Below are 12,833 nucleotides of genomic sequence, written 5' to 3'. Positions count from 1 at the left end.
GGTGCCCGCACGATGCTGTCCCGCTCCACGCCTCCACCTTCCATTGCTCTGCCACCTGGCCAGCACCAACGCAACTCCTCCGGCTCTTCCTCTGGATCGTCAGCCTCGAACGGATCTCCTCCGCCCGCCATGCTCCTGGGCAAGGGGAGCACGCCGATGGGCTCGTTCCCTATCAGGAGGCACGCAGGGTCGATCAGTGGAAATTCGGCAACGAGCGTCGAAGGTGGCACAACCGGCGGGGCAGCCTCACTGTCAGCAGCTGGAGGCGGACTAAGTGCCGAGCACCCAAGCACTCCTGCCGCCACGACCAGCTTGGGGAATGCTCGCTCCCCGCTCAGTGGGTCAAGCGTCGTACTACCTGCTTCGCCTGGCTCTGGCGGGGCTAGCAGGAGTGGGAGCGAGGAGGTGGAGAATGGGAAAGGTGCGGTTGAGAAAGAGAAGGGAAGTGGTGATGGGCTGGAAGAGGGGAAGGCAGTCCTGACTGGGGCTGAGGGACCAAGCAATGCGGGGCTCGGGCTGGTTGTGGGACCTGACACGTCTACGCCGGCTGCTCCTGCCCAGGCTCCTCCAGCTCCTCAGGCTGCTCAAGAAGGTGGCAAGCTGAGCGCATCTCCTGCTCCTGGCTCGACGCCCTCGGCGGCCCCGGCTCAGGCCACGACTATGGCAAACGGAGCGCCACAATCAGGATCAGCACCTGCGCACGCCAGCCAGGTCAATGTCAATGTCCCCGCTGCAGCTGACGACAGAAAGCATTAGCAGCAGCAGCCCTGATCTTTTGCAAGCCCCTTGTCTCCGCAATCTGGACGCCCGACCGGGCCATCTCCTTACCTCGGCCGCCCTCGTCGATCCGCTCAATGTTTTTCTACGCACACCACATCCCCATTCCCGTCTCGACGGCGGACCTGCTCTTGTCTTCCCGCTCTTGACACACAACCCTTGGCGCGCTCCTTAGCTTGTCGCTCGCTCTCGCTAGTCTACTCAATAACATGCACCCATCATCCTCTGCTCCTCTCCAGTCTGCACCTCGTCCCCGGAGTAGCGACCACTTGCAATGAGTCGAAAAGACCATAGAATGGCTTTGTAAGGAGCGTAGAGAGTGGGCGCAAGAGAGAGAAACATGAGAAGCAAAGGAATGGTACAAAAAGAGAAAGTGTTGGTTTGAGCGGAGCAGAGTTGGTAATGAGGAAGAGTCGTGGTTCTGAGACGTGGGCTGGCTACTGCCCTCACGCCCCACCACCACCGCCACCTGAAGTTGGCGCTCCTCCACCCCTCGGCAATCCGCTATTCTGCTGCTGATACATCCCTCCTCCCCCAACGCCAGCCCCAGCCTGCTGTGCCCTCTTGATGCTCCCGCTCCTCCTCGAGCCCTCCCCTCCGCCAACCTTGGGACTCGCTGGGCTAGCCACAGAGTCTGCCAACTTCTCAAATGAACTCTCATCGATTCCCTCCTCTCCTGCAAGAGCTTCACGGATCATGTTAACCGTAGACTCCAACGAGCGACGGCGATTCGAGGGCGAAGAGGTGTTCGTCGTACCGAGCGAAGAGGTGCGCGAGTGTCCGCGACGATGACCTGGGCGGTTGGTGGGGACGTAGCCTCCTCCGGCGGAGACGGCTGGAGCGCCAGGCGATGATGGGGAAGGGCCTCCCGGCGAGCCAGGAGTCGTAGGAGCGCTAGCCTCGGTCATTCCACCACCAGAACGCGACTCATCGAAGCTGCTGCTGCCTCGTCCCTCGATCGACGCCAAGCTCGCCTCGTCCGCATCGATGAGATCAGGGGGCAGGCGCTCGTTCTCGATGTCCACCTTGCGCGCATCGTCAAAGTTCGTGATGGCCTCCTTGATGCCCTCTGCTCCCGATGCCAGGCTGCCATAGGGGAGCTTGCCGGAGGGGGCAACGCTCTTGAGCTCGGACACTCGCTCGGCCTCTTCACGGAGAAGAGCAAAGACGCGGGACATGCGGCCGACGGCGAGGATCTTCTGCTTGACGACGGCGCGACGCTCCTCCGAGCCGTCCTCTGCCTCGCCGCTGGGGATGACGCCGTCCACGTCTTCCATCATAGAGTCGTCGCCTGCGTTTGCTGCTGAGGATGAGGCCTGAGCTTGAGATGCTGCTGCTGCTGCGGCTGCTGCTGCTGCTGCTTCTTGCTCGGCGGCGAGCGCTGCTTGCTCTTCTGCCTCCTCCTCGGCCTCTTCCTCGTCGAGCTCCTCCTTGCTGCAGACGTTGAGAATCGAGATGAGCATGTCCGTGATCTTCTCACCGACAAAGGGCAGACTCCAGGTGAAGACGTCCATGAAGTTGGGCAGGTAATACGGGTGAGGCGTACAGTTGAACTGGCGAATATTCATGACGTTGTTCTCGTACTTGAGGACTGCGGCCTTGTTGTTGTAGACATCGAGGTAGTTGGGAGCTGAGAAGATGGTCATGACCGAAGGGAAGCCCGTAGTCTTTGTCTTGCGATACATCCTGTAGCCGGCGTCTTGGGCTTCGTGGGCTCGAATGATGGAGAGGAGGTTGTTGCGCTCGAGGAATTGGCATGCGGCTCTGCGCGTGTGGCGGAGGGGAGAGCAGGTGGTCAGGAGTGGGGAAGCTCAATGGCAGTTCTCACGCCCGCTACGCACTGGTATGTGAAGAAGTAGGAGCAGCCGCGGACGTGATTGTGGACGAAACTCTCGTTGGTCTTCTCTGTGCCAAAGTCCTCGAGTGGGTCTGCCCAGAGGACGTCGCACATGAGGCCGTGTGTTGGAGGTTCGCGGAATCGATTGACTGCACGAAGGTCGTCAAGTGTCTGCGGGAGGGAGGTGAGGAGAATGGATGTCCATCAGTCAGTGCGGCGTTCCACATCGTGCACCCCTCGCCCTCGCTCACCTGAAGCTCCGGGCTCAGGCCGCCATGAATGCAGAGGAACTGCTTGTTCATGACGGCAGCGAGGGGCAGCGTGCAGAAGGACTCCATACACTCGTCATAGATCTGCTCCGAGTACTTGTGCTTGCACTCGAGCTTGAAGGTAAAGTAGTCGGTCAAGTGGCGGCACTCGTGGTTGCCGCGGAGGAGGAAGAGGGTGTCTGGGTACCAGATCTTGAGCGCCCAGAGGTACAGGACGCACTGCGAGCACGAAGAGCATCAAGAGACTAAGTCAGTAGGCCATCTATCTCGAGGATGAAAGCTGCTCCTCCACACGCTCACCTCAATCGAAAAGTATCCACGATCAACGTAATCGCCGAGAAAGAGGTATCGTGTGTCCGCCGGGTTACCACCGACCTCGAAGAGCTTCATTAAGTCAAAATACTGTCCATGGATATCACCGCAAACCGTGATGGGAGCATCGACCTCGAGGACATTGGGCTCCTGCTTGAGGATCTCCGTCGCCCTACGCAGAATGAACGTCGCCTGCTCATCTGTGAGCCTCCCCTCGCGATAGAAGTGGTTCTTCAAAAAGGCAATGTCCGGCTTTGTGGGGTCTTGCTGGGAAAAGAACTCCTCGTCTGTAGGCTTTCGAAAAGCAGGTGCTTGCACGTCCTTGATGACTCGCTCCTGCGTCGAGACTGTGGTGCCGTCATCTTGCGTGTGGATGGTGAAGTCGATCTCCGGTGCTGGCGCCGTGTGGCGGTTGGCAATCTGGCCAAAGGCCTTCTGGTAGATCTCTGACTTCTGTGTCATGGCGACGTGAGTGGAGAAGAAGAAGAAGCAGGGGAGGTAATGCTAAACCGATTGCCGCGGTAGCCGTCGTAATTGTCGAGATGAGGTCGTGATCCAGTGGCGCACGCGCGAAAGAGGTCCAGTCGAGTCCAGGTGGTTAAGAGGCAGAGGTGTGTCGAGTCGTAAAGCTAAAGAGGTCCAGTCTAGAAAGCGATGACTACTGTACTGCTACCCGCCTCTTCTTGATCAAATCGCGAGGTGATAGTGATGTGTTGGGTGGCAGAAGGAAGCAGCCATCGATGACGACGACACCTCTGCATTTCCACTCACTCGAGTGACCACCGACGCCTGCCTTGCTTGCCTCGAGTCGCTCGCGCCGCCGCCGCTGCTTGCCTCTCCCTTGCAGCACAACCAGATGAAGCCCGCCCAGCGCTGCTACGCCCGCGCCGCCCCCCCACTCCCGCCAGCCAAGCAGCACGCGGAGAGCCCAGAGCCACGAGACGGAACGCGCAACACAGCGGATTAGGCGGCGGCCAGTCCAACCAACACTCAGGCAGAGCGACACTCGCTCGATTCCACTCGACATCTCTATGATGGCGGACAGTGCAGGCCGGTACCGTACGCGCACGTCAAAAGTCGATTGATTCGATTGGGTTTCGAGGCTATCGAGAAGTAGCGCAGTAGCCGTTGACAAAAATGCATGGACACGACACACGCCGAAGTGATAGCTCACGGTGCTCGACGCCAACGAGGTAGAAACACGGATAGTGAAAGAGCTGATAGGCGCGTGCGCCCTTCTTAGCAGGTGAAATTGATGACGATCCCACTGTCGGGGCTAGACTCGTAACGCTGAGCACTGTAATCTGTGGGCTGGTAGAAGGCATTGTCTTTGCCGCAGTTCTGGTCGTTGCACGAAGCGCCCGAGCCGCCGGGCGTCATGTGGAAGTTGACCTGGCTCGTAGACTTGTGGGCTGCGCGTGCGATGACAAGGGAGGAGCAGTAGGTCAGCCTCACTCAAAGCCTGAAGCATCCGCTGGCACCTATGCCGCACTCACGAGGGATGAGAGTGATATCGCCCGTGCTAGTGCCAGCGCTGTTGAGCGTGAACTCAACTGAAGCGCAGTTGTTGCCATCCACGCTGCAGCTGGGCCCAGCAGAAGCGATGGCAGCAGAGACGTCGCCGTTGAAGGTGTACGTGCCGGGCTTGTAGTTGCCATGACCGGGAATTTGAAGGTAGGAAGTGGGGCAGTTAGAATTGAAGACGACTTGGTGCGTGCCGGCGAAGGAGACGGTAGCGAAGAGGAGAGTGAAGATGAATGCGAGAGTGTACATCTTGGCCGTAGCGAGTGGTAATCGGGCTGTTGATCAAGTTTGCTTGTTGGTGGGGGCTGAATGAGCAGCAGCTCGATAAGGCTGGTCTTATGTATCCTTGTCGACGCTGAGTCGTCGACCCCAGATGGTACCAGGAGTTCCAAATCCCCTCCTACTATGAGAGGACGCGCGAGTCTCTCTCCTCCACCCACACTCACTCGCACGCATTTTTGCTCGGGCGATTCGAACGAGAGTTCACCACATTGAGGCTGGCTCGCAGTGGCCCTTACGCCATCGGTGGCCGCTCGCTACGCTCAGCGTCGCTCTGCACCTCAAGATCCAGCGAACGGCACCCCTGCTTGCGGTTTCGGAGGTCGCCTACCCATTACATTGCCTGCCATGCATTTGCTCACCTCCACGCCTGATCGACCGACAGCGTTGTCCATGAGACTTGAGAGCAACATCTTCGTCGGTGAACCTTGCGTAGAAAGAGAAAGCTTGTCACCCTCGACTGTGACAGCGACCCTTGCCGTGCGAGCGGTCCGAAACACGCTTGGTGGATGCGGGGCAGCTGTGGCGTCACTTTGGCGTCTTAATGCGATCCAGGGCAGCAAGACGCCGCACTCCCGCGCCGCCCCGTCGGAGTCGAAAGACGCCCACTGGTCGCAGCCGCGTCCGATGGTTCATTAATGCCCGAGGCGTCGAGTCGGACGATTCGAGCGGTGATAGACCTCGCGACCTTGCGATTCATTGCGATTCATTACGATGTAGGTACCAGCAACGTCCGAGAAGGGCAAGATGAATGGACCTGAGCTCGCCAATAATACAAAGTGAAGCTCATATGTTTCAGGACCGCCGGATCGCCAAAGAAGAAGAGACGAGGTGCGGGTACGCCGAGGAACGAGGAACGAGGTCCGCGGTGGAAGACCTGGGGTCGCAAGTTAACTCATGCTCAAGCACCAAGTCGTGCCAGCACTCTGAAGCTCATTCTTGCTGCATGCCCTTGTCATCCGGAGAGTACGGGCCAGAGCGCAAGCGTCGTCCTGCTGAAGCACAAAAGTCGCTGGATCAAGCCCAATGTGTTTTGCTGACTCGAAAGAGTTAAAAGGCCAGCGCAGGACCCCTTCTCGTTTCTTGTTTCATCGACATACCCATCACTTGCTCGAAGTTGCCTTCGCCATGCTCAGACTCTCATTTTCCCTCCTTCTCACCGTCTTAGCGGCCCTCAGCAGCACCTGCTCTGCCTTCACTCTTAACTTCGTAAATCGCTGCCCCCAACCCCTCCTTGTAGGCGTAGCCCGCGCTCCCAATGGCCAGCCAGACCCCAACTACCACGAGGCGCGCGAGCTCGGCGCGAATGGGGGAACAGGGTCAGTGGGTGTCGACGACCATTTGACGGGCGTGCGAGCTTGGCCCAGGACGGGCTGCAAGGCTGATGGAACGGGCTGCCAGACGGGCGGATGCGTCGGAGGGAGGCTGTGCACTGATGGTGGCCTGCAAGCTGCGTGAGTGAGGTGTGACAGCTCTGACTACACTTCATCTCACTAACTGCTTCAACGGTGCGCTGTGTTTTTCGCCCCGCAGCGTGCAATACGCCGAATTTGGGTACGGCGACTTCGGCACCCAGTATGGCGGCGAACGCATCGCCTGGGACCTCTCACACGTCGACTCGAGCATCAATGTCGGCCAGTCCATCACAGACAACAAAGGACAGACGGTCGTCTGCAAGTCCGTGTCTTGCGACCCAAGTCAGAGCTACAATCAGCCCTATGACTCTGAGGCTGACCGGAATAGCCCGCTTGGGACGACCTTTACGATCACCTACTGCCCGTGAGCACGCGGGCGACGACGATGTGTTAAAATTACGATTTATTTATTCGCCTATGTCTTGCCGCTTCCTGGTGGTGGTGACGATGCTGCTGCCTCCTGTCCCTTCGTTGGCGGATTAGCTGCCCGCCCATCGCTGCTAGGGAATGAGTCGAACGGGTACACCTCGCCGTCTTCCCCTTCACGCCCCTCTGCATTCGCATGTACTCCCAAGACCTTGTACTGCGCTCCCATCCCCGTTGGGTCCACCAGTCGCTTAGCCGCTCCCTCGATGACCTTCTTCCTCTCGTCATTGTCTCCCACGGCATTCATCAATGCCCCCACGCGAGGCTCGAGTCCCAAGCTGGCAAGGAAATGAGCTTGGAACATGGGGCCCATGCCCTTTGCCTCGGTAGTGGCGAGCGCGGTGGAGAGGTAAGAGAAGTCCACATTCGCTGTGAGGTCGGCGGTTCCCGGATTGGTGAGAGGATCGACGATTTTGTGCGATTTGAAGGCACGGAAAGACCCCCCAAAGGCTTTGCTGTCGCCGTAGTCGACAATTAAGCCTGCGCCGCCCTGGGAGGGGCCTGAGGATGCGGACTCGTCCGGCTCCTTTGATGGTGCTGCGTCCGACTCTTGACCTGGCGCCGGCTTTGCCTTCTTTCCCGCCACAAGCTCGCCGATCCTTCTTGCCGTAGCCCACGATTCTGGTGAGATTTCGACGCGCTGCCCTGGTTGAAGGCGTTGGAAGCGTGGGTTGGAGGAGGCGAGGAGCTTTGTCCAAGGGGTCTCCGTGGGGCTGAGCACGTAGCGAAAGGCGGGAGATGAGGGCGTAGAGGTGGATGACGAGGCGGCAGCGGTGGCGTCCTTACCACCCTCTTTGCTGCTATTGCTGCTGCTGCTGCTGCTGCTCCTCAGGTCGGACACCTTGATCGTCGTCACGCCGGACTGCCTCTGCTCTTGCACGCCACCACTGGCAGCCTGACGCTGCTGATGCTGTACATCGACCAAGAGCTCCCTGAATCCGCTCACAGTCCTCTCAAAGATGTGAATTGGTAGAGCGTCAAAGAATTCATGCGCAACCAGCATCGTCCACTGGCTCGGGTCGATAGGCACGGCATCGACGTGAGGGAAGTACTCGACGTGCACCTCATCTGCGGCTTGAGAGCTGCCATCATTTCGAGGCATGGCGATGCGCTTACCTGCTGCGGCGAGAGCTGATTCGATGGCAGAGAGTTGGAGGCGCATCAGCCCCTCGGAAGTCTCGACGAGGTGAATTGTCTTGAGGTGTGAGAGGAGTGGAAAACGGGAGAAGGTCTGGGCGTGCCGCGGGGAGGAGTCTGTCAGGAATGGACTAGAGGAGAAATCGACATGCGCGCTGGGCTCACTCTGATCATATCTGCGAGGAGAGTTCCCTTTCCCGGTCCAAACTCGATGAGGCGCAGCGACGTTGGGGAGGAGGAGGCCTGCCATCTTGAGACAAAGTAGACGGCGAGGAGCTGCGAGCGCGGGGGACGGGTGGAGTGAATAAACAGCACTCTGAGTCTTCACGAGTCTGACCATCTCACCTCTCCAAAGACCTGACTGATCTCTGGGCTAGTGATAAAGTCTCCCCTCGCACCGAGCACATCCCTCCCACCATGCTCCTCGAGCGCCTCTTGCTGGCCAGGGGCGTTGGCTGATGCATAGTATCCTTGAGCTGGATCGAGTAGGCAGGTGCGCATGAAGGTAGCTACCGATATGGGACCAGCTGCCTGGATGCGACGTGATTGGAGGAGTCAGCATACACTCGCTACGGGTGTGAAGTGGAGCTCGGTGATGCTCTGGCGCTGACCTTGATCGAGTCGGAGATGAGATCGGCCAGCTTCTTGCTCTGTTTGGCTGCAGTGGCCGACTCAGTAGCATAGCGACGACATGATGACCATACTGCTGGCCTCGATGCCGTCGCTCTTGCTATTCTGAGGGCCGTCGATGCTCTTGTCGCCATCGTCGATCTTTGGCTGTGGGTGATCGTAGTAAGGCAGGTTGCTTTCCTCTCCGCCTGTCCGTCGTCGCCTCTGCTGCACGCGGCCTGCGATTCGAGTCGTCCGTCTCGAGACGCCTTTGTCTCTCTCGTCTCTCCGCCCCGCTTTGCCCTCTGCCCGCCGTCGTGCATCTCAACTTCAACTTCGCAACTTCATCTCGATCCTCGTGTCCCCTCTCACCCGCCAAATATCACGACGCATGGCATCACATCGCTCCACATCACAGCAAGGACAATCGTCAAGGGGACAAAACATCCAGTACGACGATGATGGCATGCCTGTGCAGCCCGCAGATGCAGCAGCTCAAGTAGGAGATCCAGCAGAGGAGGAAGAGGAAGAGGAGGAAGAGGAAGAGGAGGAGTTTGATGAGGAGGAACTCGCTCAGGGCGAAGACTTGTTGGCGCAAGATGTATATGGTGAGCGAGCGAGCTTGGGAAGGAGCAAATCAAGTCTCTGTATGCTAAAACATCACTCACACTCACACTCACCCCGCGTCCCCGGCACAGGCTCAGACTCAATCTCAGACAGTGGGACGGACTCACTCACCTGGATCTCCTGGTTCTGTTCCCTACCAGGACATGAGTATTTTGCAGAAGTGTCCGAAGATTTCATCGAAGACGACTTCAACCTGACGGGCCTCAATGCGTTGGTTCCGTTCTATAAAGAGGCGCTGGAAATGATCTTGGACGTTGAGCCGCAGGAGGACAGCCTCAAGATTCCCGACGTCAGCATCGTGGAATCGAGTGCGGAGCTGTTGTATGGATTGATTCATCAGAGGTATATTCTTACGAAGCAAGGGCTGCAGCAGATGGTGAGTGCGCGTGGGGCGGTAGCGGCCAGGAGGCCATCCGCGTGTCCAAGCTAACATCATCGCCTCACTCGGCTTCACGCGTGCAGGTCGAGAAGTACGATGCTGGCCATTTTGGGTACTGCCCGCGTGTCTTCTGTCACTCCCATCCAGTCCTTCCCTGCGGACGCTCCGATCTGCCAGGCTTAGACACGGTCAAGCTCTACTGCGCCAACTGCATCGACTGCTACGCACCGCCCTCATCCCGCTTCCACGGCGTCGACGGGGCATTCTTTGGCACAACGTTCCCTCACCTCCTCTTCCAGTGCTATAGGGAGCTGGCGCCGAGCATCATTGCGCCGCAGGGGAGCAACGCAAACTCGCTCAATCTGTGGAGCACGACGGCCAAGGGTGGGGAGCATGAGCAACACGCTGCAGCGGCAGCGGGGTCATCAGGGTCGTCGAGCAGCAGCAGCAGCAGCAGTGACAGCGAAGACGACAATGCATCGCAGCCTAGCAACGCAGCTCCTCGTCGAAGCGGCCCCTCTTCCGCAACCGCGCTCAAGCCTCATCTTGTCGGATCTAAGGAACCGCAAGCTCGACTGTACACACCGCGCATCTATGGGTTCCGCGTATCAGAGCAGGCCAAGAGTGGACCCAGGATGAGATGGTTGAGGATGAGGCCTGAGAGCTGGAGACAACTCGAGGCGGGAGTGCCGCCGAGAGGTGGTGGAGCTCCAGAGAGGCAAGGGACCGGGGCTGTCAATGTGGGAGTCAAGGGGCAGGCTGCAGCTGCGATGGCCGAGGGTAGCGCGACACAGGAGGCAGGCGGGGAGGAGGGACAACGAAACGGTGCAGTGGGGGCGACTACGAATCTGGGTCGGCCGATTGCAGGGAGAGGGGGATAGGTGCCGGATTGACAGTCGCCTACGCAACAGCAGCGAGGCGTCACGCGCAGATACGGCGGTCATGACTGGCACGTAAAGGCCCAGTGAAGGCTTGTATTCACTCTATCTTCCCTTTTCCCCTGACTCGATTTCCCCTCACGATCAGCACATAATCCGAACCATGCGATGCCGCGAGGCCGAGATCGACGTTGTGTAGCAAGATTGATACGTCTTGTCTCTTCTCCTTGCTCCCGCCAGATTGACGAGTCGTGCGACTCCTCTGCTCCTGCTGCCTGCTCTTCTGAGTCTCAGTAGACTTTGACGTCATTCGCCGACGACGTGTTGTGCCCAGGACTGCCGGATCTTCAGGCATAGCTGCACTTGAGGGCAGAGTCGTGATAGGAAGGAGGAGCGGGTGCGAGATTGACTTGAGCCTCGCCGTTACGACGAAGAGGCATTTTAGCACGCTGGCTTGCCGTCGATGTAGTGATTGCGCATTGAAGATCAGGCTGGCCTCCCTTCCGTGCGACTACGGCATCAATCTCCTCCTAATAAAGTCCTTGACAGCCTCATGCCCCTCCTCGCGCACAAAGCATACCCTCTTCTCCTCCTTCTCCCAAACCAGCACGCTCAAGCTCTTGGCGTAGTCCCGCACGAGGGCAAAGTCAGCGTGAGAGGAGAAGTCGGCGTAGAGGTAGCCTGGGTGGGAGACGAGGCGATTCTTTTCGCGCTCCCAGAGGCGGATTTGATCGGTCACGGTGATGGGCAGGAGAGGGTCCTACCAGCGAGGGAGTAGGAGCTATGTCAGCGAGTGTGCCGTGGTGATCAGGTTGAGCGGTGGGGCACGTACATTGCGGTACATCTGCGCGTGAGCATGATGGCTCAGGTACGTAATAATCTGCTCGGCCGAGATGCCCTTTGCCAGGGCCGCCTTGATGCTCTCCCGCGTAATGACCCCGATGATCAGGTTTGGAAACCGTGAGCGGACATGCGTGAAGAGTTGCAGTACGGCGATTCGTAAAGGATTGGAGGTGTAGGCGTAGAGGCGGTAGTTGGTTTCGAGGATGATGAAGCCCCGCTCTTCTGCTTCATCACTGTTGCTCGAGGGCAGGGTGGAAGCGCCTGTCGAGGAGGCAGCTGTGCTTGTGAGGGTCGTAGCGAGGCGGGTTGGGTAGAAATACGACGGGGCTGGGGAGCGTGCGGAGCGCTGTGGCTGGTACACGAGTCCATAGTCCCGGAAGTCTTGCAGGCAGTGTAATTGCCTGATAGGGCCACAAAAGGTCAGCGGGAACGACGCATGTGATTGATTTCTGTGGCCGTCGCACTCACGACTCTGGCAGATCGGCCGTGGAGTAAGCCTGGCCCACGGTCAGACTTCCCAGCATGAAGAGGAAGGAGAGCACCTCTACGAGGTCCATGCGGCGTTCCGACGCCAAGCTTAGGTATTGGAGCAGTAAGTCCCACAGTTGTGTGTTGACGTCTTCGAGCAAGAATTGAAACCCGCGCGACGTGATGCCCAGCGGCCCAGTCGCTCCGTTTCTGCGCTGGATCGTTCCATCGTCAAGAGGCTGCATCAAGTCCGAGTGACGAAGGAGGAAGAGGACAGCTTCTCGCGGTGTGGTGGCCCCCTCTGATCCGACCATATAGTGCAGTATGCCTTCCCAGCTGCTGCGTGCGTAGTCGTCTAAAAAGGCGACATCGACTGGTGCTTCGCCGTCTGTGTCGGCCGCTGGCACGCCAAAGGATTGATGGTCCCCGCCGCCCATCAAGGCGCGCTGCATCTTGTCCTGGAAGACATTGCTCAACATCAGCTTGCCCTGTTGCTCGCGCAAGATGTGTAAGCGGCCTAGACGTTGGACAGCTGCCTCGTGCTGCCTTTTGCCTTCTCCGCGGCGAATCCAAGTCATGTAGTCTGCTGTGCTGAGCGGGCCGTCGAGGAAGAGGAGGTGCATTACGAGCTGGCGAGCCATTGGTGGCAAGAGGCGGAAGACTGCGAGTGCATTGCTGGGACGTTGATAGAGGCGTACGAGGGTTTGTTGCGGCTGGCGGTCCAAGAAAGAATTGACAGTCTCTGCGGGGAGAGGAGCACAAGGCTGATGATGAGCGATGCGGAACAAGAGGTGACGACAGCGATGGCACTCACCATTTCCGAATCCAGCGGCCTTGCTCTGTGCCCGCAATGACTCAGCATCGTTGCCAGTCTTGCGGGGACCAATGGCTGTAGAGACGTTGGCCGGCTGGGCTATCGATGCCATGCGCGAGAGTCAGAGCGAGATGGTAGGGATGGCAGAGTTGCAAAGGAGCGGCAGCGGAAGAGGCGAGCGAGCGTGGAGGCGTCGAGTTGAGCGGCGGACTGAGAGCAAAAAGGGTCTTGGAACCTCG

The 12,833-nt window shown here is 58.7% G+C and overlaps 6 protein-coding genes across 6 annotated transcripts; 2 read left to right on the top strand and 4 right to left on the bottom strand.

The window, feature by feature from the left end:
• Positions 1-767: 767 nt before the first annotated feature.
• Positions 768-3,938, bottom strand: BDZ90DRAFT_282052 (Metallo-dependent phosphatase). The gene is made up of 4 exons (XM_025509421.1): positions 3,184-3,938; positions 2,866-3,102; positions 2,619-2,785; positions 768-2,541 (listed from the first exon to the last, which is right to left on the bottom strand). The coding sequence occupies exons 1-4, from the start codon at positions 3,655-3,657 to the stop codon at positions 1,224-1,226; spliced, it is 2,196 nt and encodes a 731-aa protein (XP_025359330.1). The 5' UTR covers positions 3,658-3,938; the 3' UTR covers positions 768-1,223.
• A 496-nt stretch (positions 3,939-4,434) lies between these two features.
• Positions 4,435-4,968, bottom strand: BDZ90DRAFT_224229 (hypothetical protein; the record flags this gene model as incomplete). Its single annotated transcript, XM_025504603.1, has 2 exons — positions 4,435-4,607; positions 4,692-4,968. The coding sequence occupies 2 exons, from the start codon at positions 4,966-4,968 to the stop codon at positions 4,435-4,437; spliced, it is 450 nt and encodes a 149-aa protein (XP_025359329.1).
• A 729-nt stretch (positions 4,969-5,697) lies between these two features.
• Positions 5,698-6,827, top strand: BDZ90DRAFT_234672 (Osmotin, thaumatin-like protein). Its single transcript, XM_025507103.1, has 2 exons — positions 5,698-6,452; positions 6,532-6,827. Exons 1-2 carry the CDS (start codon positions 6,127-6,129, stop codon positions 6,779-6,781), a joined length of 576 nt encoding a protein of 191 aa, XP_025359328.1. The 5' UTR covers positions 5,698-6,126; the 3' UTR covers positions 6,782-6,827.
• Positions 6,602-8,719, bottom strand: BDZ90DRAFT_265750 (DUF185-domain-containing protein). The gene is made up of 4 exons (XM_025508677.1): positions 8,588-8,719; positions 8,322-8,507; positions 8,142-8,252; positions 6,602-8,070 (listed from the first exon to the last, which is right to left on the bottom strand). The coding sequence occupies exons 2-4, from the start codon at positions 8,475-8,477 to the stop codon at positions 6,829-6,831; spliced, it is 1,509 nt and encodes a 502-aa protein (XP_025359327.1). The 5' UTR covers positions 8,478-8,507; positions 8,588-8,719; the 3' UTR covers positions 6,602-6,828.
• A 515-nt stretch (positions 8,720-9,234) lies between these two features.
• BDZ90DRAFT_224254 (hypothetical protein) lies at positions 9,235-10,472 on the top strand (the record flags this gene model as incomplete). The annotated part of the gene is made up of 2 exons (XM_025504604.1): positions 9,235-9,588; positions 9,675-10,472. 2 exons carry the CDS (start codon positions 9,235-9,237, stop codon positions 10,470-10,472), a joined length of 1,152 nt encoding a protein of 383 aa, XP_025359326.1.
• Positions 10,473-10,757: 285 nt separating this feature from the next.
• Positions 10,758-12,832, bottom strand: BDZ90DRAFT_94174 (putative TFB2-TFIIH subunit). Its single transcript, XM_025509966.1, has 4 exons — positions 12,595-12,832; positions 11,781-12,522; positions 11,302-11,713; positions 10,758-11,229 (listed from the first exon to the last, which is right to left on the bottom strand). The coding sequence occupies exons 1-4, from the start codon at positions 12,704-12,706 to the stop codon at positions 10,981-10,983; spliced, it is 1,515 nt and encodes a 504-aa protein (XP_025359325.1). The 5' UTR covers positions 12,707-12,832; the 3' UTR covers positions 10,758-10,980.
• Between the last annotated feature and the right edge of the window lies 1 nt (position 12,833).

Source organism: Jaminaea rosea (assembly GCF_003144245.1).
Source record: "Jaminaea rosea strain MCA 5214 unplaced genomic scaffold BDZ90scaffold_18, whole genome shotgun sequence".
Classification (NCBI taxonomy): Eukaryota; Fungi; Basidiomycota; class Exobasidiomycetes; order Microstromatales; genus Jaminaea; species Jaminaea rosea.
Note: the sequence above shows the minus strand (reverse complement) of the source record. Positions and strands in the feature narration are given on the sequence as shown.

What these genes read in the sequence shown, in the direction of transcription:
- BDZ90DRAFT_234672 (XM_025507103.1), top strand. Translation starts at nt 6,127, where the DNA reads ATGCTCAGACTCTCATTTTCCCTCCTTCTCACCGTCTTAGCGGCCCTC. An exon ending in GATGGTGGCCTGCAAGCTGC is followed by an intron (nt 6,453 to 6,531) that starts GTGAGTGAGGTG and finishes TTCGCCCCGCAG; the next exon opens with CGTGCAATACGCCGAATTTG.
- BDZ90DRAFT_265750 (XM_025508677.1), bottom strand. Translation starts at nt 8,477, where the DNA reads ATGCGCACCTGCCTACTCGATCCAGCTCAAGGATACTATGCATCAGCC. An exon ending in TCAGTCAGGTCTTTGGAGAG is followed by an intron (nt 8,253 to 8,321) that starts GTGAGATGGTCA and finishes CCGCGCTCGCAG; the next exon opens with CTCCTCGCCGTCTACTTTGT. An exon ending in TCCTCGCAGATATGATCAGA is followed by an intron (nt 8,071 to 8,141) that starts GTGAGCCCAGCG and finishes CGGCACGCCCAG; the next exon opens with ACCTTCTCCCGTTTTCCACT.
- BDZ90DRAFT_282052 (XM_025509421.1), bottom strand. Translation starts at nt 3,657, where the DNA reads ATGACACAGAAGTCAGAGATCTACCAGAAGGCCTTTGGCCAGATTGCC. An exon ending in GCCTGAGCCCGGAGCTTCAG is followed by an intron (nt 2,786 to 2,865) that starts GTGAGCGAGGGC and finishes TCCCTCCCGCAG; the next exon opens with ACACTTGACGACCTTCGTGC. An exon ending in TCCTACTTCTTCACATACCA is followed by an intron (nt 2,542 to 2,618) that starts GTGCGTAGCGGG and finishes CCACACGCGCAG; the next exon opens with AGCCGCATGCCAATTCCTCG.
- BDZ90DRAFT_94174 (XM_025509966.1), bottom strand. Translation starts at nt 12,706, where the DNA reads ATGGCATCGATAGCCCAGCCGGCCAACGTCTCTACAGCCATTGGTCCC. An exon ending in GGCCGCTGGATTCGGAAATG is followed by an intron (nt 12,523 to 12,594) that starts GTGAGTGCCATC and finishes CTCTCCCCGCAG; the next exon opens with AGACTGTCAATTCTTTCTTG. An exon ending in ACGGCCGATCTGCCAGAGTC is followed by an intron (nt 11,714 to 11,780) that starts GTGAGTGCGACG and finishes TGGCCCTATCAG; the next exon opens with GCAATTACACTGCCTGCAAG.